At 40.1% G+C, this 25,408-nt stretch overlaps 1 protein-coding gene across 2 annotated transcripts in view; it reads right to left on the minus strand.

The window, feature by feature from the left end:
* The window catches only part of TMED7 (transmembrane p24 trafficking protein 7), a 143,405-nt gene that overhangs the window by 8,320 nt on the left and 109,677 nt on the right, over positions 1 to 25,408 (minus strand). The window contains exons 1-3 of one of the 2 annotated variants that reach the window (XM_081231109.1): positions 13,615 to 13,834; positions 13,308 to 13,532; positions 8,016 to 8,261 (exon numbers count right to left, since the gene is read on the minus strand). In XM_081231109.1, coding sequence (XP_081087235.1) covers positions 8,016 to 8,261; positions 13,308 to 13,502 — 441 coding nt within the window. In that variant the 5' untranslated portion in view covers positions 13,503 to 13,532; positions 13,615 to 13,834. Of the gene's footprint in view, positions 1 to 8,015; positions 8,262 to 13,307; positions 13,533 to 13,614; positions 13,835 to 25,408 lie in introns of those variants that run through there. The other variant, XM_081231110.1, reaches the window with a different exon arrangement.

Genomic DNA, 25,408 nt, shown 5'->3' on the forward strand with positions numbered 1-25,408 from the left:
TGAACACAGCCTGAAGGGGGCTAGTGCACCACAGCTAGCCGGGAGGGAGTCCGGGAAAAGGTCTGGACCTGCCAGAGAGGCCAGAGACCATTGTTTCGAGGTGTGCGAGGAGAGGGGATTCAGAGTGCCGCCTAAATGAGCTTCAGAGACGGGTGTGAGCCGTGGCTATCAGCGTGGACCCCAGAGATGGGCATGAGACGCTAAGGGTGCTGCTGCAGCCACCAAGAAGCCTGTGTGCAAGCAAAGGTCACTATCCACACCTCCCCTCTTGAGAGGCTGTGCAGCCTGCCACTGGCAGAGTCCTGTGATCCAGGGACAACTTCCCTGGGAGAACACACGGCCTGCCTCAGGCAGCTGCAATGTTACACTGGCCTCTGCCGCTGCAGGATTGCCCTGCAAACCAATTATGACTACCATACCCCTCCCTCTCCCCAGCGTGAGTGGGCAAGACAGCCCTAATCAGCTGCTGCTTTAACCCCGTCCTGTCTGGGCGGGAACAGACACCGGAGGGCAACCTACACACAGGCGGGGCCAAAACCAAAGCTGAACCCCAGGAGCTGTGCGAACAAAGAAGAGAAAGGGAAATTTCTCTGTGCAGCCTCAGGAATAGCGGATTAAATCGCCACAATCAACTTGATGTATGCTGCATCTGTGGAATACCTGAATAGACAATGACTGTTCTCAAAATTGAGGCGGTGGACTTTGAGAGCAACTGTAGACTTGGGGTTTGCTTTCTGTGTCTGATTTGTTTTTGGTTTTATCTTTATCTTAGTTTTAGTGCTTGTTATCACTGCTGGATCTGTTTATTGGTTTGGTTGCTCTCTTTTATTTATTTTTATTAATTTTTTAAATTTAATTTTATTTTTATTCCTTGGTTTCTCTTTTTGTGAGGGTGTATGTGTATGCTTCTTTGTGTGACTTTGTCTATTTAGGTTTGCTTTTACCATCTGGTTTGAGGTTCTACCTGTTAGGTTTTTCTCTCTTCCTTTTCTTCCGAGCTGTGTGGCTGCCAGGGTCTTGGTGCTCTGGCCGGGTGTCAGGCCTGAGCCTCCGAGGTGGGAGAGACAAGTCCAGGACACTGGACCACTAGAGACCTCCTAGCCCAATGTAATACCAATCGGCGAGAGCTCTCCCAGAGATGTCTGTCTCAACACTAAGAGCCAGCTCCACCCAACGGCCAGCAAGCTCCAGTGCTGGACACCCCATGCCAAAAAACTAGCAAGACAGGAACACAATGCCACCCATTAGCAGAGAAGCTGCCTAAAGTCATACTAAGTTCACAGACACACCAAAACATACCACTGGACACAGCCCTGCCCACCAAAAGATCCAGCCCCACCCACCAGAGCACACGCACCACTCCCCTCCACCAGGAAGTCTACACAAGCCACTGAACGAATCTCACCCGCTGTGGGCAGACACCAAAAATAATGGGAACTACGGACCTGCAGCCTGCGAAAAGGAGACCCCAAACACAGTAAGTTAAACAAAATGAGAAGACAGAGAAATATGCAGGAGATGAAGGAGCAAGGTAAAAACCCACCAGACCAAACAAATGAAGAGGAAACAGGCAGTCAACCTGAAAAACAATTCAGAGTAATGATAGTAAAGATGATCCACTATCTTGGAAATAGAATGAAGAAAATACAAGAAATGTTTAATGAGGACCTAGAACAACTAAAAAGCAAGCAAACAATTATGAAGAACACAATAAATGCAATTAAAAATATTCTTGAAGGAATCAATAGCAGAATAACTGAGGCAGAAGGACGGATAAGTGACCTGGAAGATAAAATAGTGGAAATAACTACTGCAGAGCAGAATAAAGAAAAAAGAATGAAAAGAATTGAGGACAGTCTCAGAGACGTCTGGGATAACATTAAATGCACCAACATTCGAATTATAGGGGTCCCAGAAGGAGAAGAGAAAAAGAAAGAGTCTGAGAAAATATTTGAAGGGATTACAGTCGAAAACTTCCCTAACATTGGAAACGAAAGAGTCAAACAAGTCCAGGAAGTGCAGAGAGTCCCATACAGGATAAATCCAAGGGGAAACACGCCAAGACATATATTAATCCAACTAACGAAAATTAAATACAAAGAAAAATTATTAAAAGCAGCAAGGGAAAAGCAACAAATAACATACAGGGAATCCCCATAAGATTAACAGCTGATCTTTCAGCACAAACTCTGCAAGCCAGAAGGGAGTGGCAGGACATATTTAAAGTGATGAAAGGGAAAAACCTACAACCAAGATTACTCTACCCAGCAAGGATTTCATTCAGATTCAACAGAGAAATTAAAACCTTTAGAGACAAGCAAAAGTTAAGAGAATTCAGCACCACCAAACCAGCTTTACAACAAATGCTAAAGGAAGTTCTCTAGGCAGGAAACAAAAGAGAAGGAAAAGACCTACAAAAACAAACCCAAAACAATCAAGAAAATGACAATAGGAACATACATATCGATAATTACCTTAAATGTAAATGGATTAAATGCCCCAACCAAAAGACACAGAACTGGCTGAAAGGACACAAAAACAAAACCCGTATATATGCTGTCTACAAGAGACCCACTTCAGACCTAAGGGACACATACAGACTGAAAGTTAGGGGATGGAAAAAGATATTCCATGCAAATGGAAATCAAAAGAAAGGTGAATTAGCAATTCTCATATCAGACAAAATAGACTTTTTAAAATAAAGACTATTACAAGAGACAAAGAAGGAGACTACGTAATGATCAACGGATCAATCCAAGAAGAAGATATAACAACTGTAAACATTTATGCACCCAACATAGGAGCACCTCAATACATAAGGCAAATGCTAACAGCCATAAAAGGGGAAATTGACAGTAACTACAAATCGACAGTAACTACAAATTATTGGAACTACTACAATAATATTAGGGGACATTACACCCCACTTTCACTAATGGACAGATCATCCAAAATGAAAATAAACAAGGGCACACAGCTTTAAATGAAACATTAGACCAGATGGACATAATTGACATTTATAGGACATTCCATTCAAAAATGACAGAATATACTTTCTTCTAAGTGCTCATGGAACATTCTCCAGGATAGATCATATCTTGGGTCACAAATCAGGCTTTGGTAAATTTAAGAAAACTGAAATTGTATCAAGTATCTTTTCCGACCACAACGCTATGAGACTACATATCAGTTACAGGACAAAAACTGTAAAAAGTACAAACACATGAAGGCTAAACAATATACTACTAAATAACCAAGAGATCACTGAAGAAATCAAAGAGGAAATCAAAAAATACCTAGAAACAAATGACAATGAAAACATGATGATCCAAAACCTATGGGATGCAGCAAAAACAGTTCTAAGAGGGAAGTTTATAGCAATACAATCCTACCTCAAGAAACAAGAAACAACTCAAGGAAACAACCCAACCTTACACCTAAAGCAGTTAGAGAAAGAAGAACAAAAAACCCCCAGAGTTAGCAGAAGAAATCATAAAGATCAGAAATAAATGAAAAAGAAATGAAGGAAACAAGAGCAAAGATAAATGAAAGTAAAAGCTGGTTCTTTGAGAAGATAAACAAAATTGATAAACCATTAGCCAGACTCATCAAGAAAAAAAGGGAGAAGGCTCAAATCAACAGAATGAGAAATGAAAAAAGGAGAAGTAACAACTGACTCTGCAGAAACACAAAGGATCATGAGAGACTACTACAAGCAACTATATGCCAATAAAATGGACAACCTGGAAGAAATGGAAAAATTCTTAGAAAAATACAACCTTCGAAGACTGAACCAGGAAGAAATAGAAAATATGAGCAGACCAATCACAAGCACTAAAATTGAAACTGTGATTAAAAATCTTCCAACAAACAAAAGCCCAGGACCAGATGGCTTCACAGGTGAATTCTATCAAACATTTAGAGAAAAGCTAATACCTATCCTTCTAAAACTCTTCCAAAATACAGCAGAGGGAGGAACACTCCCAAACTCATTCTACAAGGCCACCATCACCCTGATACCAAAACCAGAAAACGATGTCACAAAGAAAGAAAACTACAGACCAATATCACTGACGAACATAGATGCAAAAATCCTCAACAAAATAGTAGCAAACAGAATCCAACAGCACATTAAAAGGATCATACAAAATGATCAAGTGGGATTTATCCCAGAAACACAAGGATTCTTCAGTATACACAAATCAATCAATGTGATACACCATATTAACAAATTGAAGAATAAAAACCATATGATAATCTCAGTAGATGCACAAAAAGTTTTTGACAAAATTCAGCACCCATTTATGATACAAAGTCTCCAGAAAGTGGGCATAGAGGGAACCTACCTCAACATAATAAAGGCCATGTATGACAAACCCATAGCCAACATCGTTCTCAATGTTAAAAAACTGAAACCATTTCCTCTAAGATCAGGAACAAGACAAGGTTGCCCAATCTCACCACCATTATTCAATAGAGTTTTGGAAGTTTTAGCCACAGCAATCAGAGAAGAAAAAGAAATAAAAGGAATCCAAATCAAAAAAGAAGAAGTGAAACTGTCACTGTTTGCAGATGACATGATACTATACACAGAGAAACCTAAAGATGCTACCAGAAAACTACTAGAGCTAATCAATGAATTTGGTAAAGTAGCAAGATACAAAATTAATGCACAAAAATCTCTTACATTCCTATACACTAATGATGAAAAATCTGAAAATGAAATCAAGGAAACACTCGCATTTACCACTGCAACAAAAAGAATAAAATACCTAGGAATAAACCTACCTAAGGAGACGACCTGTATGCAGAAAACTATAAGACACTGATGAAAGAAATTAAAGACAATACAAACAGGTGGAGAGATATACCATGTTCTTGGATTGCAAGAATCAATACTGTGAAAATGACTATATTATCTAAAGCAATCTACAGATTCAATGCAATCCCTATCAAACTACCAATGGCATTTTTCATAGAACTAGAACAAAAAAATTCACAATTTGTATGGAAACACAGAAGACCCTGGATAGCCAAAGCAATCTTGAGAAAGAAAAATGGAGCTGGAGGAATCAGGCTCCCTGACTTCAAACTATACTATAAAGCTACAGTAATCAAGACAGTATGGTACTGGCACAAAAACAGAAATATAGATCAACGGAACAGGATAGAAATCCCAGAGATAAACCCATGCACATATGGTTACTTTATCTTTGATAAAGGAGGCAAGGATATACAATGGAGAAAAGACAGCCTATTCAATAAGTGGTGCTGGGAAAACTGGACAGCTACATGTAAAAGAATGAAATTAGAACACTTCCTAACACCAAACACAAAAATAAACTCAAAGTTGATTAAAGAGCTAAACGTAAAGCCAGACACTTATATATAAAACTCTTAGAGGAAAACATAGGCAGAACACTCTATGATGTAAATCACAGCAACATCCTTTTTGACCCATCATCTAGAGAAATGGAAATAAAACCAGAAATAAACAAATGGGACCTAATGAAACTGAAAAGCTTTTGCACAGCAATGGAAACCATAAACAAGATGAAAAGACAACCCTCAGAATGGGAGAAAATATTTGCAAATGAAGCAACTGACAAAGGATTAATCTCCAAAATATACAAGCAGCTCATGCAGCTCAATATCAAAAAACAAACAACCCAAGCCAAAAATGGGCAGAAGACCTAAACAAACATTTCGCCAAAGAAGATATACAAATGGCTAACAAGCACATGAAAGGATGCTCAACATCACTAATCATTAGAGAAATGCAAATCAAAACTACAATGAGGTATCACCTCACACTGGTCAGAATGGGCATCATCAAAAAATCTACAGACAATAAATGCTGGAGAGGGTGTGGAGAAAAGGGAACCCTCTTACACTGCTGGTGGGAATGTAAACTGATACAGCCACTATGCAGAACAGTATGGAGGTTCCTTATAAAGCTAAAAATAGAACTATCATATGACCCAGCATATACCCTGGGCATATACCCTGGGAAAACCATAACTCAAAAAGACACACATGTACTCCAATGTTCACTGCAGCACTATTTACAACAGCCAGGTCATGGAAACAACCTAAATGTCCACTGACAAGATGAATGGATAAAAAGATGTGGTACATATACATAACGGAATATTACTCGACCATAAAAAGGAATGAAATTGGACCATCTGTAGATGTGGATGGCCCTGGAGTCTGTCATACAGAGTGAAGTCAGTCAGAAAGAGAAAAATAAATATCACATATTAATCGATATATTCCACGCATATATGTGGAATCTAGAAAAATGGTACAGATGAACCTATTTCTAGGGCAGGAATAGAGATGCAGACATAGAGAACAGACATGTGGACACGGCTGTGGGGGTTAGGGGGGAAGAACTGGGAGATTAGGTTCGACATAAATACACTACCATGTGTAAAACAGATAGCTAGTGGGAACCTGTGGTATAGCACAGGGAGTTCAGCTTGGTGTTCTGTGATGACCTAGAAGGGATGAGAGGTATGGGAGGGAGGTCCAAGAGGAGCAGATATATATATATATATATATATATATATATATATATATATATATATATATATATACACATACACACACACACACATACAGCTGATTCACTCCGTTGTACAGCAGAAATTAACACAACAATTAAAAAAAAGAATAGAATAAAATGTGATACAAATAAAGGAGGTTAAGTGGTCCTAAAAGCGTTTATCTATGTAGGTTTTTATCTACCTATCTATCTTGGCTACACCAGGTCTCAGTTGTGGCACGTGTGATCCTCGTTGCGACATGTGGGATCTTTTTTAGTTGCGGCATGCGGACTTCTTAGTTGTGACATGGCGTGCAGGCTTCTAAGTTGTGGCATGAGGGCTCCTCAGTTGCAGCATGCAAACTCTTAGTTGTGGCACGCATACGGGATCTAGTTCCCTGACCAGGGATTGAACCCGGGCCCTCTGCATTGGGAGCGTGGAGTCTTACCCACTGGACCACCAGGGAAGTCCCTGCTTAGGTTTTTAAAGCAAACTATCTTATTTTACAAATTAAAATTTATGAAGGTTAAGTTATAAACAATGGCCCCAAAGAAAAATCTTTTTACAAAGTGCTGTTCACACATGATGCTAAAATAAAGAGAACATTTCTAAAAATAAGAACATTTGAACACATCTTATTAATGCTTACAATAGGTTTATGAATTAAGGCTCTTACACATCCTTAAAATCTGCCTCTATCACTACATGAGTTTGGCCAAGAGACTACCTGGAACCTGGAAACAATGAAATCCAATATAAGGTTTTAACAAGAAAGTGATAAATAATTCCTTTGAATACCAAACTATCTTTTAGACATACTCTAAGCTCACAATGTATCTGAACTAGAAATAAAACAGCCCTTCTCATCACCTGAGCAGTATTTGTTCACTGACTCTAAATTTCTTTTGCTATCTTTCCCTCATTAAGCTATTCTTCAAAATAAAACCCAATTTAGTTACCTTAACTATTTTTGTTAGATGACTTACTATTAATCTTTACTACTTTACCTTCAGTTACAGCAAAAGTTACTGTAACAGCAGTTTGAGTAACACTTAATACTGGTATAAAAGTATATATATATTAATTAAGGCATCATTTTTGCTTCCAGTTATACCAACCTGCTAAGTTATGGTAGCAACATTCCTCCATGAATTATAGAAAATGCTTCATAATGCTGGAGTACTGTTTAGACTCTTAAGCTTCCTTTGCCATTGATGTTTCTACCTAAGTGACCCCCCTATTTTAATGTCTATTTTCTTTTCATAAAATCCTTTAACACTGTTCTTCACTAAAAAAGTCTGAAGTTCTCTGTGAAATGCCTAATCCACTGTAAGAGTTAAGATACTTCTTAAAGATTGTGTTAAAGTCACAAAATTCTGTGTTCCATCAATGAGTTAATGGATATTAAATTATGCTTTTTTTCCCTTTAAACATATCAATGTTGTGTTACTGACTTTTTATTACCTGGGTAAGAGCACTGACTCGGTTCTCACTAGGAAACAAAGGTGGGTCTTCTCCAACTTGAAAATCAAAATACACGGTTTTATGTGTGAAAGTAGAAAATTCATTGCTGAAGCAAAATTTGTATGTCCCATTTTTGGAGGCTGTGAAGGTAAAACTATCATACTGCTTCTTCATCTCTTTGTATAACACATTACCATCAGGATCTTCTAATCGACAATCTACATCATAGTGACCACCAGTAATCACCTACAAAAGAGAAAAAAACAAACAAAAAATGAAGAGATCACTGCAACTAACAAGTTTGAGAAGTCAACCAGGTTTCCTGTTAAAATGGCTATAAGGTTTTTTTACCATCACAGGCAATTTTACATTTCTTTCTTTTTTTTCTTTGCGGTACGCATGCCTCTCCTGTTGTGGAGCACAGGCTCCAGACGCGCAGGCTCAGTGGCCATGGCTCACAGGCCAAGCCGCTCCGCGGCATGTGGGATCTTCCCAGACCGGGGCACGTACCCATGTCCCCTGCATCGGCAGGCGGACTCTCAACCACTGCGCCACCAGGGAAGCCCCATTTCTTGATTTCTACCAGTAGATGGAACTTGGGAGGCAGATTTCAGTTCAACTAAAGCTTTACAGAAACTGAACAAATTTCCTCATGAAAAGAGAGAGGGAACTAACCAACAAGCCAGACAACTGTTCTAGTTACTAGAGGCCTCTTACATCACTTAATTCTCCCAACAACCCTACAAGACAGTATTTTCCCCTCAATTTGACAAACTGAGAAACTGAGTTAAAATAAGTAAGCTACCCAAGATTTTTCACCTAATAAGAGGTTGAATGCCAAATTCATACTCTTGACCCTTAAGCTTACTACCATGTAATATTTTCCTTCCCCAAATTTTTTCATCTAGTTTCCTATTAGCATCATCCAAGCACTCTCAGATAGTACAGTGAAGCACTTAAGTAGGTCAGTCCTTAGCCTAACACCCCACGCATACTTCTTTTATAGAACTTAAAACTCATTTTACTGCCAAATTACAAACAGACTGTGTTTCTTAAGTTCTTTTATAGGTCAGTTATATGGAATTTGATACATACTTCGTTTTGAATTACATTTTGAGCAGAATAGACTTGTGGCCTGTTCCAAGAGTGTATCATTATTTACAAACTTGTTTCCAAGAGAAACATAAATGATTAAACTACATTGTTTTAACCCCTGTGATTAAAGCAAAACCAAAACGAACAACACGAAAGCAAATAAATGTTTTGTTCCTCTGCACAGTCTGTGTTTAAGGGAAAGCATATGAAAGGAAAGCCAGGGGTAGGTGAAAAGCTCCTGAAGAGGATTTTGGAGCTATTTTCAAAAGCTTATGCTTAATCAGTTACAATTTGAGCCATTTGAGTTATACAAATGAAGAAAAGAGGGAGACATTTTCCCTGAGGTTACTTGGCAAGCATAAGAGAGGAAAAAGGAAAAGGATTAAAGAGGAGAAAAAACTCCTTATGTGAGAAAACACTGACTGGGAAAAAGAGGGAGAGGAGACAGGAGAAGAAACATAGGGTGCCTGTATCCACTTGAGGTAATGAGGAAGAGACATTGGGTTTGGGGGTTTCCAACCACCATGAGATATATTTTCAAGCTTGAACCCTCTGGGTTAGCATAATATTGACATTCTACATTTGTGGAACACAGGGATCAAACTTTGGACTTCAGAGAAGATTGATTATTTATATGACCTTTTGTCACTAAAGAGATACGATAAATAACTGAACTATGTTAAAAGATCATTTTGATAATTAAAGGAAATATAACTAGGCACTTAGGAAACCGTAAAATATGCAAATATTAACATACAGATATAACGTTTGACATAAAAACAGTGTCTTATCAATTGGGCATTTACCCCTCCCCACCAAAAGTCGACAACCTTTCTTCTAGGTGAAATAATGACTTCATTTTATATACCCAATTATTCATACTTAACCATATTACTTTGAATAATCAAAACATACAAACAAAAATATAGAACCAGAACTGATCATCATGCCACTTTCCTTCTATCAAACTTTAAAACAAATAATCTTACTTCAGATAAAAATCGCCCTTAAAACCTATCTGGTCACGTAAGAAAGAAACTGGGGATCATCTCAAATTATGTGTCTACCTGTCTGTCCAGTTAGTCACAGAAACCTCTCGATATTATTGCCTCTCTCAAATTCACCCCATCTCTTCCATTCCCAATCCACAATCCAGATGGGACTATTGGCTCAACTTCCTAAAAGGTCTTCCCATAATCCAATCTCTCCTCCCTCTAATCCAGGGTTTCTTAACCTCAGTAATTAGATTATCTGGGGCTGGGTAAGTCTTTCTTTCAGGGGGCTGTGTTGCCCTGAGCACTGTAGCATATTTAGCATCTCGTCTCTAACCACTAGATGACAGTAACACCTCCCTCCCCACAGGTCTCAAAACCTTTTGATAATTCCTGTGGCCTACAGAAAAATCCAAACCTGTTAACAACAGCAAACCACACCCCTGTACCTCCTCAAGGAAGTCTCAGCATCTTTTACACCCTTTCTCACTCTGTGTTCCAAAAATACCAGAATGCCAGAAATTCTCTGAACAAGTCTCTGCTCTACATCTGCACTAATAGTGACAAATTACATGGGGTTTGTTTGCTGAAGAAGAATCACAGGACCCAAAATGACTATGCTCATAAATCTACAGTTTATGAGAGGGAGAGAATACAATATAAAACATCACAGCCAAAAGCTGTCTCACAGCAAGAGGACAGAAGAGATCAGATATGGGCTCCTTTGTTCTCCCTCTGTGAGGGATGTGGCCAGAAATATACCCTCTCAGATCAGGAACCACCCAAGTGTGCAAGGAACACCTTGGAATCAGTGAGCCCAAAGTAGAGTCTTGACTGGGTCTTTTTATAGTTTGCTTTTCACATAAGCATACTTTTGTCGTGTAACTATTCTCAGTAGCAGACTCCCTGGGGGGTCTCACTGAGACCAGGTACAAATCATCAATCTCACTGTCATCAATGAACAATGCTGACAAACTGGCACAAACCTCCCCCCTAAAGCCCTCAGACCCACAGTTACAAAGCAACACTATGATTCAGTATTTTCAGTGCCGACTCAGGTTAATTTTCAGGCTTGCTGGAATTAAGTCTCACAAACATAACATATCTGCTGAGGAAGTCCCTCCCCCCTCTGCCACCCTGTAGAGTAACTTCTATTTATCCCTCTAGACTCAGCTCATACATCAGACCCTCAGCTAAATTTCCCCTGATGATCCTCCGTCGTCAGCCAGCACTATACCTAGTGTGTACTTTCATTATTGCATTTAACATTACATGACTATGTGTCTATGTAAGGTCCCTGAGGTCAAGTTCAGCCTTATTTGTCTTTGGGAGGTAGTAAAATTAAGTGGTTAAGAGCTTAACCTGGGAGGGAGGGAGACGCAAGAGGGAAGAGATATGAGGATATATGTATACATATAGCTGATTCACTTTGTTATAAAGCAGAAACTAACACTCCACTGTAAAGCAATTATACTCCAATAAAGATGTTAAAAAAAAAAAAAAAGAACTTAACCTGGAACTTCATACTGATTCTGCTACCTGTTACATTTTGTAACCTTGGGTCTCAACTTACCGAAGCCTCAGTTTCTTCATCAGTAAAAAAATAATAAAAACTCTCTAATAAACCCATCTCATATCGAGTTGTCCTGAGAATTAAGTAATACACCTGAAATGCTTGCTATACTGTCTGCCACATAATAAACGCTTATTTTTTAGCCCGCAAGAGTAGTATAGTAGTACTCTCACCAACAAGCACAGCACCTGCACGTAGAAGTCAAGAAATGTTTGTTAAATTCAAACAAATAAAATTTTCACTGACACTTTATATTACAATTATTGCTATCATCTTTTCTGTCTCCTGGTCCTAACCCATGAAGTTAAGCAAGCCTAAGAGTCATCCTTGGCCTCCCTCCCTCACTCACTGTAGCCAAATCATCACCAAGTTCTGTTGCTTTTACCTAAAAAGTATCTCCCATCCTTTCACTTTTCTCCTTCCCCAGTGCTACCACCCTAGTCTCAGCCTGGACCACTACAATAGCCTCCTAATCAGTTTTCTACATCTACTTGGCAACACTCCATAATACCTTCTCTACCTGCACAAGTTAATATCCGTACAGCTACCAAGAATACTTAGAACTTGTCACTGCACTGCTTACAACCCTATGATGGCTTCTCATACTCTTAGGAAAAACTAAAATCCTTTACCCGGCCAGCTGGGCACTACATGGTCTGGCCCCTGCTGACCTCCCTTCTTCTGGCTCCTTATTCCCAGCTATAGTGGACCTCTCTGTGTTCTTCAAACTCCCAGTCACTGTTACTACAGTGACCTTGCAAAGGCCATTCCCTCTTCCCCCTCACCAAAGCATTTACAACTCATCTTTTACAGTTCGGCAACAAATCACTTCCTAAAGGAAGCCTTCACAGATTCCAATGACCAGACCGTATATCACCTATTCTCTGCTCTTAAAGCACAATTCTGATGAATGAACAGGTACTAATTAAGAAAAGAACCGTAGGATGGGTAAGGACTCAAGGGTGATGGCAGCGACCCTAGCTATTTTGTTCACTTCTCTCTCACCAGCACCTAGTACTCAACAGCTGTTCAAACATGTTAAGTCTACCAACAAAAAAAGAAACAGTAAAGACTGTTCTAACCAATTTAAGAAACTACGTTCTGTTAAATAGGCACTTTTTTATATAATCCCCCAAATGAAAAGGGGCCTCTCATTTATCACAGCAATTCCTTCTACAAATCCTTTGGCAGATGGTCATCTCTTCCAACGACAGGGACCACATTAACCAATAATCCTAGTATCAATGGAAAAACTGAAAAGCAATGGAGTTAGATATCGGCAGCACTTGAAATCTGATTAAAGTGGAGGTGCGGATTAGACAGCGGCGGACTGACGTTGGGCACTATGAACAGGAATACATTTCTTTTTTAAAGGAAACTCTTAAAGAAGGAAGTTCAAAATGAAGGCCATTAGAGAAAAGACGGAACAATCACAGCCACAGGAAGCATTTCTGGCATTTATATACCTTAACATCTGGTCTTAAATGTCTGATGTGCAAGGTTTCGGACAGGAAAGCCAAATGGCCTGCATCAGCTACCTAGATGTGATTCCTGAATCGGCCAAAGAATGAGAAAACAGCCTCGACCCTGGAACCGCGAGCTGGGGCCCGCGACCGCCTGAGCCCGTAGTACCTGGAACTCGAGAGTGCACTTGGTGCCCTGCGTGATGTCCTCGTAGAAACACTGCTTGGCATTGTCGGGCAGCTCGAACGTGATCTCAGAGGCGCCGCAGGGCCCCGGCACCAGCAACAGCAGCAGCGCGAGCAGCCTACAGCCCCAACGGCCCGCGGCGGCAGCCCAGCGCTGCGCGGACCCCAGCCGGGGCATCCCGAAGCGGCGGCGGCGGCCTCAACCGAGCTGCGGGGAGACGCGGGGTCAGGTCTGCACGGACTCACGGCGCGCGGCAGGCCTCACCCAAAACGGCACCGCGAAGACGCACCGCAGAGCTGCTCCGAGCCCCGAGAGATTCGAGATGCGCTGCCAGTCGCTGGTCACGGGGTAGGGGTGCTGAGTGACCAGGGCCTAGACGCCAGAACGAGCTGGGGAGCGCAGATAAAGACGGCAGAAAACAAGCGGAAAAGACTCGAGATAGCCGGAAGCTGGGACAAGAGACTGGGGAAAGAGGCGGGGCCTGAGGCACCTGCTCCAGCGACCCGGATGTGCTCTCCCCAGGCCGCGGGGAGAGACGTTGGAGTGTGTACGTGGAAGCTCGCAAGGCGTCAGCTAGGCCTCCGACAGCGCCTGGGCCGAGAGGCGTGGCCAGCATGGTGAACGTGGCGGGGCGGGGCCAGGAGGAGGGGTGTGGCCTGTGGCAGGAGCTGCTAGCCCGTGAGTGTTTGTTTCTGCGAGAGCTAGACGCTGGGGAGGCTCAGAGGGAGTGATGAAGAGCCAATATTGCTCTAGAGGGCTAATCACGGGTGGTAGAGCGCTTTGCAATTTGCAGAGAATTTTCTTGTAAATAATGTTTGGGGGGAAGCAGCTTTGCTAGGAGCGCGAATTCTGTGACCACCAGACTGCAGGAGTTCTAATCCCTACTCTGCTGGTTACTGGCTGTGTGACCTTAGACCAGCTGCTTAACCTCACTGCTTCAATCTTTGAATCTGAAAAATGAGAAAAATAATAGTACGTAACCCAGAGGGATACTACAAGGCTTCACTATTTGAAAAAAGCCCTAGAAGAGTGGTTGTCGTACAGGAAGCATCATACAGTAAGCATGTACGTAGGAGCCAGGCAGGGAAGTCAGAGGGTGGTGGGAAGGCCGGGTGGGGAGGTGGAGGTGTTTGATGAGGGGGGTGATGAAGGACCTTTAATGGCCTCAGGTGCCCAAAGCCTCTGCAGGGGGAAAGGAGCCCCCAGGAGATGAGATTTGGGGGAGATTGCACCTTCCTGAGACCAAGGAAGCAGAGCAGGACCCTATGGGGCCTTCCCAGGACAGACAACCCCATGCCCTAACCGCCCCAACAGTGCCATGTCCTCAGCCTGCCTTTTGTCTGTAGAAAAACTTTAGTCAAAGAATAAATTTAATCAAGAAGTGAAAAACTGCAGAAGCAAAAGAAAACCGTCAAACAAGACAAAACAGCCATAGTCATTAAACAATGTCAAGGACGTTTAGTTCCTTCTCAAGGGCTATAGATAATATTGAGTCATATCCTTTGAGCAGCTGTCTTGTAGATAATGAAATCCCCACCAGGTGGAAGAAATTAACTAAATGATGACCAGACTGTAGCCATGACATAAGCTACCACAATTCCGAGAACTGGCCTCAAAGAAATGGGAACAAACTGGCCTCAAAGAAATGGGAACTGAAGACTTAAAACAACCGAGGTGACACTGGTCAGACCAATGCATGACTAATTGCAGGACAACTGTCAGAGGTGACTGTGCTGTTTCTGCATGTAGCCCCCTCCCTCCACCTATACACACCTGAAACTCCCCTTTAAAAGGTCTTGCCCACGGATTGATTGTCAGTGGAGAGTTGACCTTCAGAGGTTGCCGGCCTCTGAAATAAAGCAAACTTTCCTGTCCAACCAATCTTGCCTCTCGATTATTGGCTTTCGAGTGGCAAGCAGCTGAACCCCACTTTCGGTAACGCTAGGCCAGAAAAAGAAGTTGGGTTTTTTGTGTGTCTGTGAGTGGAAAGAAGACTGAATTTCAAAATAGAAAGCTTGGGTTCTATTTTCTAACTCTTGACTCTTGGCAAGAAACATTGCTCTTTTAAACCTCCATTTCTTCATGCATCAAGTGGCAATACAAACAAAGAATGAATGAATGAATAAGATTAAGACCATAATGCAATACAGTACACACCACCAGAGAGGCAAATAGACACATTTTTAACAACAATACCAGATGTTGGCGAGCAAACAGGACAACCAGATCCCTCATACATCGCTGGTGGAAATGTAAATTGGCCCAACGGCTTTGGAAAACAATGTGGCATTATCTAATAAAGTGGAAGATGCATATATGGCCTAGAAATTCCACTTTGCATATACTTTAAAGTATGTACTTTACAGCAGTGGTTCTCAAAGTGTGCTCCAAAGACCTTTGGGAGACTTTGAAACCCCTTCAGAGGATCTGAGATTATCTACGGGAGGTTGGATTTCCATCATACATCTCAACCAAAACAACATACAACATATCGAATGTAAAAGCAGATGAGCACCCAGCTTCTTGTATGAATCTAGATATTAAAGAAATTCACACAAATGTAAAGCAATGTGACCCTTATCACTAAATTTTCATTTGGACAATATTTCTCTTTTTCATGTTAAAATGTGTTATCTATGTTAACATAGGTAGTAGGTGAAATTGTGTACCCCAAAAAAACATATGTCCAAATCCTAACTTCCAGACCCTGTGAATTCGACCTTACTTGGAAATAGGGTTTTTGAAATATAATTAAGTTAAGCATATCAAGATGCAATCATCTTGGATTTAGAGTGGACCCTAAATCCAGTGACTGGTGTCCTTATAAGAGAAAGGAGAGGGAGAACTGAGACACACAAACACAGACACACAGGGAGAATGCCACGTGAAGACAAAAAGATTGGAGTGATGCATCTAAAAGCCAAGGAATGCCAAGGATTGCCCACAGCCACCAGCAGATAGGAGAAAGGCATGGAACAGGTTCTCCCTCAGAGCCCTCCAGAAGGAACTGCCCTGGAAATACTTTAATTTCAGACTTCTGGCCTCCTCAACTGTGAGAGAATACTTTTCTGCTGTTTTAAAACACCACATTAGTGGCAGTTTGTTATGGCAGTCTCAGGAAATGAATATAACACGTAATGGGTTTATTATTGTTATTTTATTTATTTATTTATTTATTGTTTATTTTTAATTGAAGTATACTTGATGTACAAATTATGTCAGTTTCAGGTGTGCAATATAATACTCTGACAATCAAGTACATTGCAAACTGATCACCACACATCCAGTAACCATTTGTCACCATACAAAATTGTTACAGTATTATTGACTATACTCCCTATGCTGTTTATTACATCCCAATGACTCATTTATTTTATAACTGGAAGTTTGTGTCTCTTAATCCCCTTCACCTATTTCATCCAACAGCCACCTACCTCCCCTCTGGCAACCACCAGTTTGTATTTTGTATCTATGTCTGTTTCTGTTTCATTTGTTCCTTTGTTTTGTTTTTAGATTCCACATATAAGTGAGATCATATAGTACTTGTGTTTCTCTGACTTATTTCATTTAGATGACTACCCTCTAGGTCCATCCATATTGTTGCAAATGGCACAATTTCTTTTTTATGGCTAATATTCCATTGTGTATATATTGTTGTTATTTTAAATAAATTATTCAATAAATATTTTCTCTCAAATCTCTATAAATTTTTCATTAAATAATTTTTATTAATTTATTTTATTTTATCTGATTTTTAAGATTCTGGAATCAAAAATTTGAGAACCACTTATGCACAGGTATACCATGATGCATATTCAAGAATACTTAAAGCCAAAGTCTAATAATAGTCCCAAACTGGAAACAGCACAAATATCCATAAATTTGAGTGCAGTCTGAAATGCAACATTACATAGCAATGAAAATGAACAGATTATAGCTACAAGGACAACATGGGGGAATCTTATAAACACAATGAAAAAGAAACTAGGCAAAAAAAAGAAATCATATAGAACATAAAGGCTGACATCAGGCAAAACTAAATGATACTGTTTCCCCTAATACACAGTGAAACTATCCAAAGAAGCAAGGGAATGATTATCTCAGAAGTCAGGATAGTGGGGAAGGATAGGGTGATAGGTGAGAAGCAACACTGGGTGGAGAATGGGGCAGCTTCTTTGGTGTTGGCAGTGATCATTTTCATAGCCTAGGGGGTGGTTACATATATTTTCACTTTATAATTACTTGTTAAACTTATTTATTTTTATATGCTTTTCTGCATGTGTGTTATATTTCACAATAAAAGAAGGAAAACTTAATATGCTGGATGCATCAGTTAGCCATTATTGTGGTAAAAAACACCTCAGAAAGTGTGGCTTAAACAATATGTATTTATTACTGCTCGAGAGACTGTAGGTCAGCTGATGGGTCTGCTCTCAGGTGGGCTCAAGCATCGTCTCTGGTCAGCTGGGGGTTGGGTAGGCAGCTGTGCTTATCTTGGTTGGGTTTGCTCTTATTTGGGTGGGGTAGCTGGTTATAGGTTGGTCTAGAATGGCCTTGGCTAGGACAGCTGGGCTCCCCTCTGTGTAGTAGTCTCTCATACTCCAGCAGGCTAGCCCTGGACGGTGCACGTGGCAGTTACAGAGTTCCAAGAGAATGTGCAAGGCTTCTAGGGGCCTAGGCTCAGAAATGGGTCCTGTCACTTTTGCTTCATTCTATTAACCAAAGCCAATCACAAGGCCAACCCAGATTCAAGGGACAAGGAGGAACTGCAAAGACATTGTGTCAGTCAGGGCTCCATTAAAAGAAGCAGGACCACTAGCAGAAAAAACGACAATAACAAATATATAAATGAGTGTGTGTGTGTATGTGTGTATATATATATTTATATATGTATATATATTTGATATTGAATATAAATATATTTAATATTTCTATAAGTGTAAATATATGTGTGTAGACATATAAGATAAGGAGTTGACTCTAGGAATTTGACTTTATTAATTGTGGGAGCGGGTTAAACAGTCTATGGGAGGCTGTGGCTTCTTTGTCTGGTTCTGGAGCCTGAAGTCTGTAGATAAAGCAGTCAAAAAGGAAAGATGGATATGAAGTGGAAAAAGAAACTGGGCCTGTGAGGATGGGCCACAACCTACATCACTTTCTCACTCTCTCCAAGCGTCCGATTTCAGTGATGGGGGATCTGCAGGAAAAGCTGGTGTTCTTTACGCACCTGGCTCAGAATCAGAGAAGATTCAGGTGTAAAAAGGGATATCGTGGCTGCTTCATCCCTTCTGTCTTTCAGAATGTGTCTTGTGGTTCACTAACCTCAACTATGTAGGGAATGGAATTCTAGGAAAGACTAGTTCTACTTCAGCCAATTGAATACAAATCCACCATATGCATTTTGCAAAAGTGTTGGGGGAGGTAGGTGTAAGAGGAGAATTTTGTTGATTTTTGCAATCAATCTACTCCACTGGATAAAGACAGAAAATGAAGAAATCTATATTCTTGTCCCTGGAAGTTTCATAACCCCAGTAAATTTCATCTACTATGAAATTTCATAGTAGAAATTTCATAATTTCTACTTCTAGAAAGTAGAAATTTAATTGTGTTCCAGATTTTTTGTTTATCTTTTCACTTCTCAGGATTAATCTAAGAATCAGAAAGAGTATATATGTGAAAAAGCTTCATAAAATACACAAATTAATATCATCTTTATGTCAGGTATACCTCCTTACTAGGGACTACAAAATATTATTTAAAAAAATTAACCATAGTTTGTTTAGCTTACGGTGATAACACAGCAATGCAAATTTTGACTCAAACATAGTCTTTGAGCCTACATAACGTAGGAAGTATAATGTAGTGTAAGCTTGGGGAATGACCTACTCTTTCTGATACCTAATTTCTTCATCCATAAAAAGGAGGTAATTATACCTATTTTGTAGGTGGCTGAGAGGACTGAATGAGATGAGATAATATCCATAACAGTGCATGAAATGCAGTAGAGATTCTCTATATAATTCTCCTTCAAAAGGTTACTATTAAAAAAAACCTTCATTTTTCTTATTACTCCTATAGATGGGGGGCTCCTCTTATTTCTGTATGTTAAAGTACTAGATCAGATTAAGTAATTAGATTAGAAATAACATAAATCTAAAATCACAGTTTCAAATGACAAGGTTTAGGCAGAGGGAAGGGACATTGCTGTGACCTCCTTGGCGTCAGCGTCAGATACAGATCAGGGAAGCTCTAGGATTAAGCATTTGGCCTCGTAGAGATGAAGATGACGGTTTAGGCAGCCCCTGACATAAGGGAGCAGGGACCAAAAATGTCAGTATCCTCATGATTCTCCCTACAGCCTGCATTCCTCTTTATCTGAATCTGAAATATTCCTGAAAACATCTTGGATAGAAACTTAGGCACTAGAGTTAGCCTCTAATTCTAGTATTTTTAGAGGTAGTCTATATTCTAGTATTTTATTTTATTATTATTTTAAAAAATTTATTTTATTCATTTTTGGCTGTGTGGGGTCTTCGTTGCTGTGCGCGGGCTTTCTCTAGTTGTGGGAGTGGGGGCTACTCTTTGTTGCAGTGCGCGGGCTTCTCATTGTGGTGGCTTCTCTTGTTGCGGAGCACGGGCTCTAGGCACACAGGCTTCAGTAGTTGTGACTCACGGGCTCAGTAGTTGTGGCGCGCAGGCTCAGTTATTGCGGCGCATAGGCTTAGTTGCTCCGCGGCATGTGGGATCTTCCCGGACCACGGCTCAAACCCGTGTCCCCTGCACTGGCAAGTGGATTCTTAACCACTGCACCACCAGGGAAGCCCCTATTCTAGTATTTTAAATGGGAAAAATAATCATGCATTCCACATTCATACAAAAAATCCAACTAATTTTCCTAAATATCACTAACTACACTCTTTAACTTACATAACGTTCCATTTATTATATCTACATGAGATAAGCATTTAAAATACTGATCATCCTATCACTTATATGTGGAATCTGAAATATGACAAATGCACTTATCTACAAAACAGAAACAGTCTCACAGACATAAAGAACACACTTGTGGTTGCCAAGGGGGAAAGGGGTGGGGAAAGGATGGACTGGGAGTTTGGGATTAGTAGATGCAAACTATTATATATAAAATGTATAGGGTTTCCCTGGTGGTGCAGTGGTTGGAGTCCGACTGCAGATGCAGGGGACCCGGGTTCGTGCCCCGGTCTGGGAAGATCCCACATGCCGCGGAGCGGCTGGGCCCGTGAGCCATGGCCGCTGAGCCTGCGCGTCCGGAGCCTGTGCTCCGCAACAGGAGAGGCCACAACAGTGAGAGGCCCGCGTACCACACACACAAAAAATATGTATAAACAACAAGGTCCTACTGTATAGCACAGGGAATTATATTCAATATTCTGTGATAAACCATAATGGAAAAGAATTTTTTAAAGAAAGTATACTTGTGTATAATTGAATTACTTTGCTGTACAGCAGAAATTAACACATTGTAAATCAACTGTACTTCAATAGAAAAAGATTTTAAAAATAAAATACTAATCATCCCATTATTCAACACTTGATGGGCCTATCAATGGTATGTTTGTATGCAGCTCTCAAAGATAGTATACAGTATCAGATTTAAGTTGTGTCTTCCTTCTACATTGCAATGAACATGCACTGTAATGTGAACAAACAAGGACGAACTATGTTAAAAATACGTACTAAATCTTGGAAACTAAAATCTTTATAAAATGAGGCAATTTAAAAAATAGTTCCTTTCCAATTGCCCAAGTGAGCTTCAGTGATGGGAGGGAAGGGGGACTGTGATCTTGGTAGAGGTTTGGTGATGGGTGAAAGTTGAGAGAGAGTGAGCTAGTGAAGGAGTAAACTAATGCAGTACATGCCACAGGTGTGTCCAGGTCTAAATTCAAGATATAGTTAGACAGTCTTCTCAACTTGGCAACCGAGACTCAATACCAAGGATTCTCAATTGAAAATCCTCACCTGAATCAAAAGGACAAAAACTAAAATTGACAATAAAACAGCTCCCCAAAATGGATAACATTCCCTTATCTTGCAGTTATGTGGCTCCCAATAATAAGATTGTGTGTGGGAATGCATTTCTGAATGTAATACTTCTGCTCATGCTATAATCCCAGTTATTTATAACACCAATCATTTCCTGTGCGTGAGCTAAAATATCTTTTAAACATCTGGCACAGAGTATTCAGAGTTGCTCTTCTTCCCCTTTCTCTTTTTCTGACTGACAGTGAGCCTTAAGTTGAACAAGTTTCCTTTAAGTTCTTCAACATTGTCCCTATGTAACTATAGCCATATAAATATAAGGTTAGAGTTATATAAAGGCATATACTTAGCAATAAATACATTTGATTAGCAGCATCTGTGATTTTTTTGCTTTCAGTTGATCACTTCCCCAAAATGTTGATAGTTAGCAACTAATTGGCAGGGTTGATTTCCTGGAAGACATTTTTACTTAATGTCTCAGTGCATTTGGGTACACTGCTACAAACTGGGTAGCTTATAAACAACAGAACTTTGTTTGTCATAGTTCTGGAGGCTGGGAAGTCCAAGATCAAGGTGTCAGCATGGTTGCCCTCTAGTGAAGCTCCCCCTGGCTCATAGCCAGCGTCTTCTCACTGTGTCCTCACAAGATGGAAGGACCTAGGGAGATCTGTGGAGTCTCTTTTGTAAGAGCACTAATCCCATTCATGAGGGCTCCAACCTCATGACCTAATCACTCCCCCACCTCCTAGTATCATCACTTCTGGAGGTTAGGATTTCAGCATATGAATTTTGGGGGCGTACACAAACATTCAAATCATAGCCCTTAATAATGTGAAGATGATATCTACAATGTACAACCCATGTAAACAGGGACAGCAAGGATCCATCCTATCTGGAAAAGGTCTGAGCTAGGGCTACAGTTCACTCTGCATCTGCTCCAGATGCGTACCTAACATACATATTTTGGCTGGCAGATGCATGTAGATTTATTACAGTGGGTTTTGATTTAGAGTGAATTTGGAGTAAAATTGTTTGCAATCTTCAGATGGTGAGAATTCAGAAAGTGAGGGATGCCTGTATTTTTGCCCAAGCCCCATAGATTGCTCCCTAGTAAAGACTTAGCTGGTATCTCTGATATTTAAGAGAAAGTCAAATGGGCACATTAATTCATTATTCTTCACAGTTCCTTAATCTATTTGAAGAGATAAGACACAGAGATAAACAGGAAGGGTACTTATTCAGACTCTTGTGAATACCCAAATCTGTGAGTACTATTAAGGCATACAATTTTTCCACAGGAGGCAATAAATTTGAAATTTAAAAATTGATATCACCTCTTCAGAATCTTGCTGAGATTAACTGCCTACTTGATAGTGAATAAAGAACAAAACCACAAGGAAATCAATCCTGTTGGCTAATCATGTAAATCATATTTGTGTCTCAAGGAAAGAACAGATTAAGAAGCCACTGAGTCTCTCACCAATGGCTGAATGGAAAACACGGAATCTTTGGAAGCCAGGAATCCACTCCACTATATTGTCAGCTCACCAGAAAGCTGTAGTCAGACCATGTTTTTCCCTCTCCAAAGTAATTTCTCAACATTGTAGAGTTAGGATTTCAGGTTATGCGCATGTTATGGGGCGATATTTTAAATATGATATTTAAAATATGCATATTTTAAATATGCATATTTAAATATGCATTTGATATTTTAAATATTTTAAATAACATTTGAAAAATGTTTTTGTACTCTAAAAAATTGAAGTTGAAGACAGTAACAAATACACCACCTTCCTTGGGAACATCAGTTCTGCATTCTCCAAAATGCAGGAAGCAATGGAGGAAGAAGCTCCACTTGTAAATGGGCAAGCAGCACTCTAACACACTCTGAGGTTTTCAGATTCACCTCTCACCCTCAACGCCCCACCAACACCATACTGACCACTAGGGGGTGCTGCTCCCTTTCTAATACTTCTGCTCAGGTACAAACATTCAATTGTTTCTTTTTCATCTGGAATTTACAGCTGAAATATTTAAGCAAAAACTTTGCTCAAGGGACCAGGATAACAAAAGAAAGATGAGGATGAAAAGTGGTTAGTGAATGTATTACAAAACTTCTGGAAAGTCATGTGAACAGGTTTGGACTTTTTCCCAGGGCAATGCAGAACCATTGAAAAATTTTAAGCATGAAAGAAGCTAATTAAAGTTGTATTGTCAAAAGAGCATTCTGGCTACCATATAAAGACTGGGTTAGAGAGGTGAAAATATTGAAACAAGGCGACCAATTGAAAGACAATTATAGTACCCAAGATAAAAGATGGTGGTGACCAGAAATAAAATAGTGTGTCTGGTGATGGCTGACTGGCACCTGTTGGGATGGGTGTAGGATGGAAGAGGATATGAGTCAGTACAGTAGGAGATGAAGAGATACTGGACAGGAACAACTGAGTAGAATTCAGAAGATGCTGTGGGAAAAAATGAAAGAGCAATTTGACTGACTGATCTGATGGATTTTCTCTGAGATTGAGGAAAGCATTCCCTAACTGAAGCCAAGCTACTCAGCTATTGAGAGACATCCTGGTGATGCAAAAGAAACTGGAGCAGCCTGGCAGTAGAAAGCAGGGAGCAATCATTTCTGGGAAGACAAAAATGTGGCATTCTATAAATGAGCACCTCTGTTTTCTAGGCACTGTGCTAGGTGTTTGAAATATACAGAAGTCAAGCATCCTTATTTTTATTATAATTTCCTCCTTAAAAAACTCACATTACAAGACAAAGAATTGTCTTCCCTTTGCTCTATTATTTGGCACATAATAGGTGGTAAATAAATATTGGCTGAGGGGATGGGTGGATAGAGAATACAAATGATAATTGTTTGGATACAGAGCACTATTCAGAACTGAGCTCTTTCCTCTTCTATTGTGGCAATCTTATTTTAGCCATTTGAAAATATTAGGATTATACATGTGTCATTTTCCAACAACTATATTGACTAGGTTACCCTTAATCAGATAATAATTATCATTTTCATTTGTAGGGATATCGCAGTTGGAAACAAAATTGCATTGACAAATGCAGAGGAACAGTTCCAGATAGGTGGTCAGGGCAGGAAGCAATTGGAGAGAACCTTAGTTCATTTGCATTGAGCTTAACTGGCCAGGCTTACAACACATAGTGTCTTACGTATCATATTATATAATTGGGTAGCGAGAACCAATAATAAAACAATGTCTTTTAGCTTAACATTGGCACCTGGAAAATTCAGCCGTGGTCTTGCTGAATGAGACAGACGATGCGTGTAATTAAGAAGAGCCTAGTTAGACTTTCCTTTGAAAAGGTCATCCTCTAAGACCCTATAAACTACAAATTACTCAGGATTATACTGCTACATAAGACACATTAAACAGAAAACGTCTGTTTCTGAGCAATAGCCTCATTCTATTGTTGTCACATCCATTCACCTAGAAATCTGGGAATCATCCTTGAATTCTCTGTTTTCCCCAGTATTGTGTTGATTTAATATTTTGATAGCGAGAAGGAGCTATAATAACTCCCATCTGGGGCTTCTTGCCATAATTTTCCTTTATAGATCAGAAGCCAACCTGGAAATGTTATCAATTTTTGCTCTACCAACCTTATAGTCAGGAGCTGAGAAAATAACTACAGAATGTACCTTGGGCCCGGTTGGGCTTAGGGTGAAGCAGACTTGGATCAGAATCCCATGTATTACTTGCCCCTTATAAACCCCTGCTCTAACTGATGAATCACTGTGGTGTTTAGAATTAATGTTAGCTAGTTAGCATCTAATCATCCTTAAAATTAGAATTATTTCTCCAAGTGCATGATTTCCAAGGTAAATGGCCAAAATCCCTAAAAGGAAGGCAAGCTGTATGATCATGGAAAGGGCTTTTCTCAAGGACATTCAACTTCTTATTCAAAACATTCTAGGGCTGGGTAGATTCAGGTCTGAAAGTAGATGAAGACTGTGGTTCTCTGGAGTGGAATTTCAGGTCAGATTTCTCCCAGACTTCACCCTACTTGGAGTCTGTGACTGTATAAAT

Source organism: Mesoplodon bidens, assembly GCF_964165515.1.
Source record: "Mesoplodon bidens genome assembly, chromosome: 4".
Lineage (NCBI taxonomy): Eukaryota > Metazoa > Chordata > Mammalia > Artiodactyla > Ziphiidae > Mesoplodon > Mesoplodon bidens.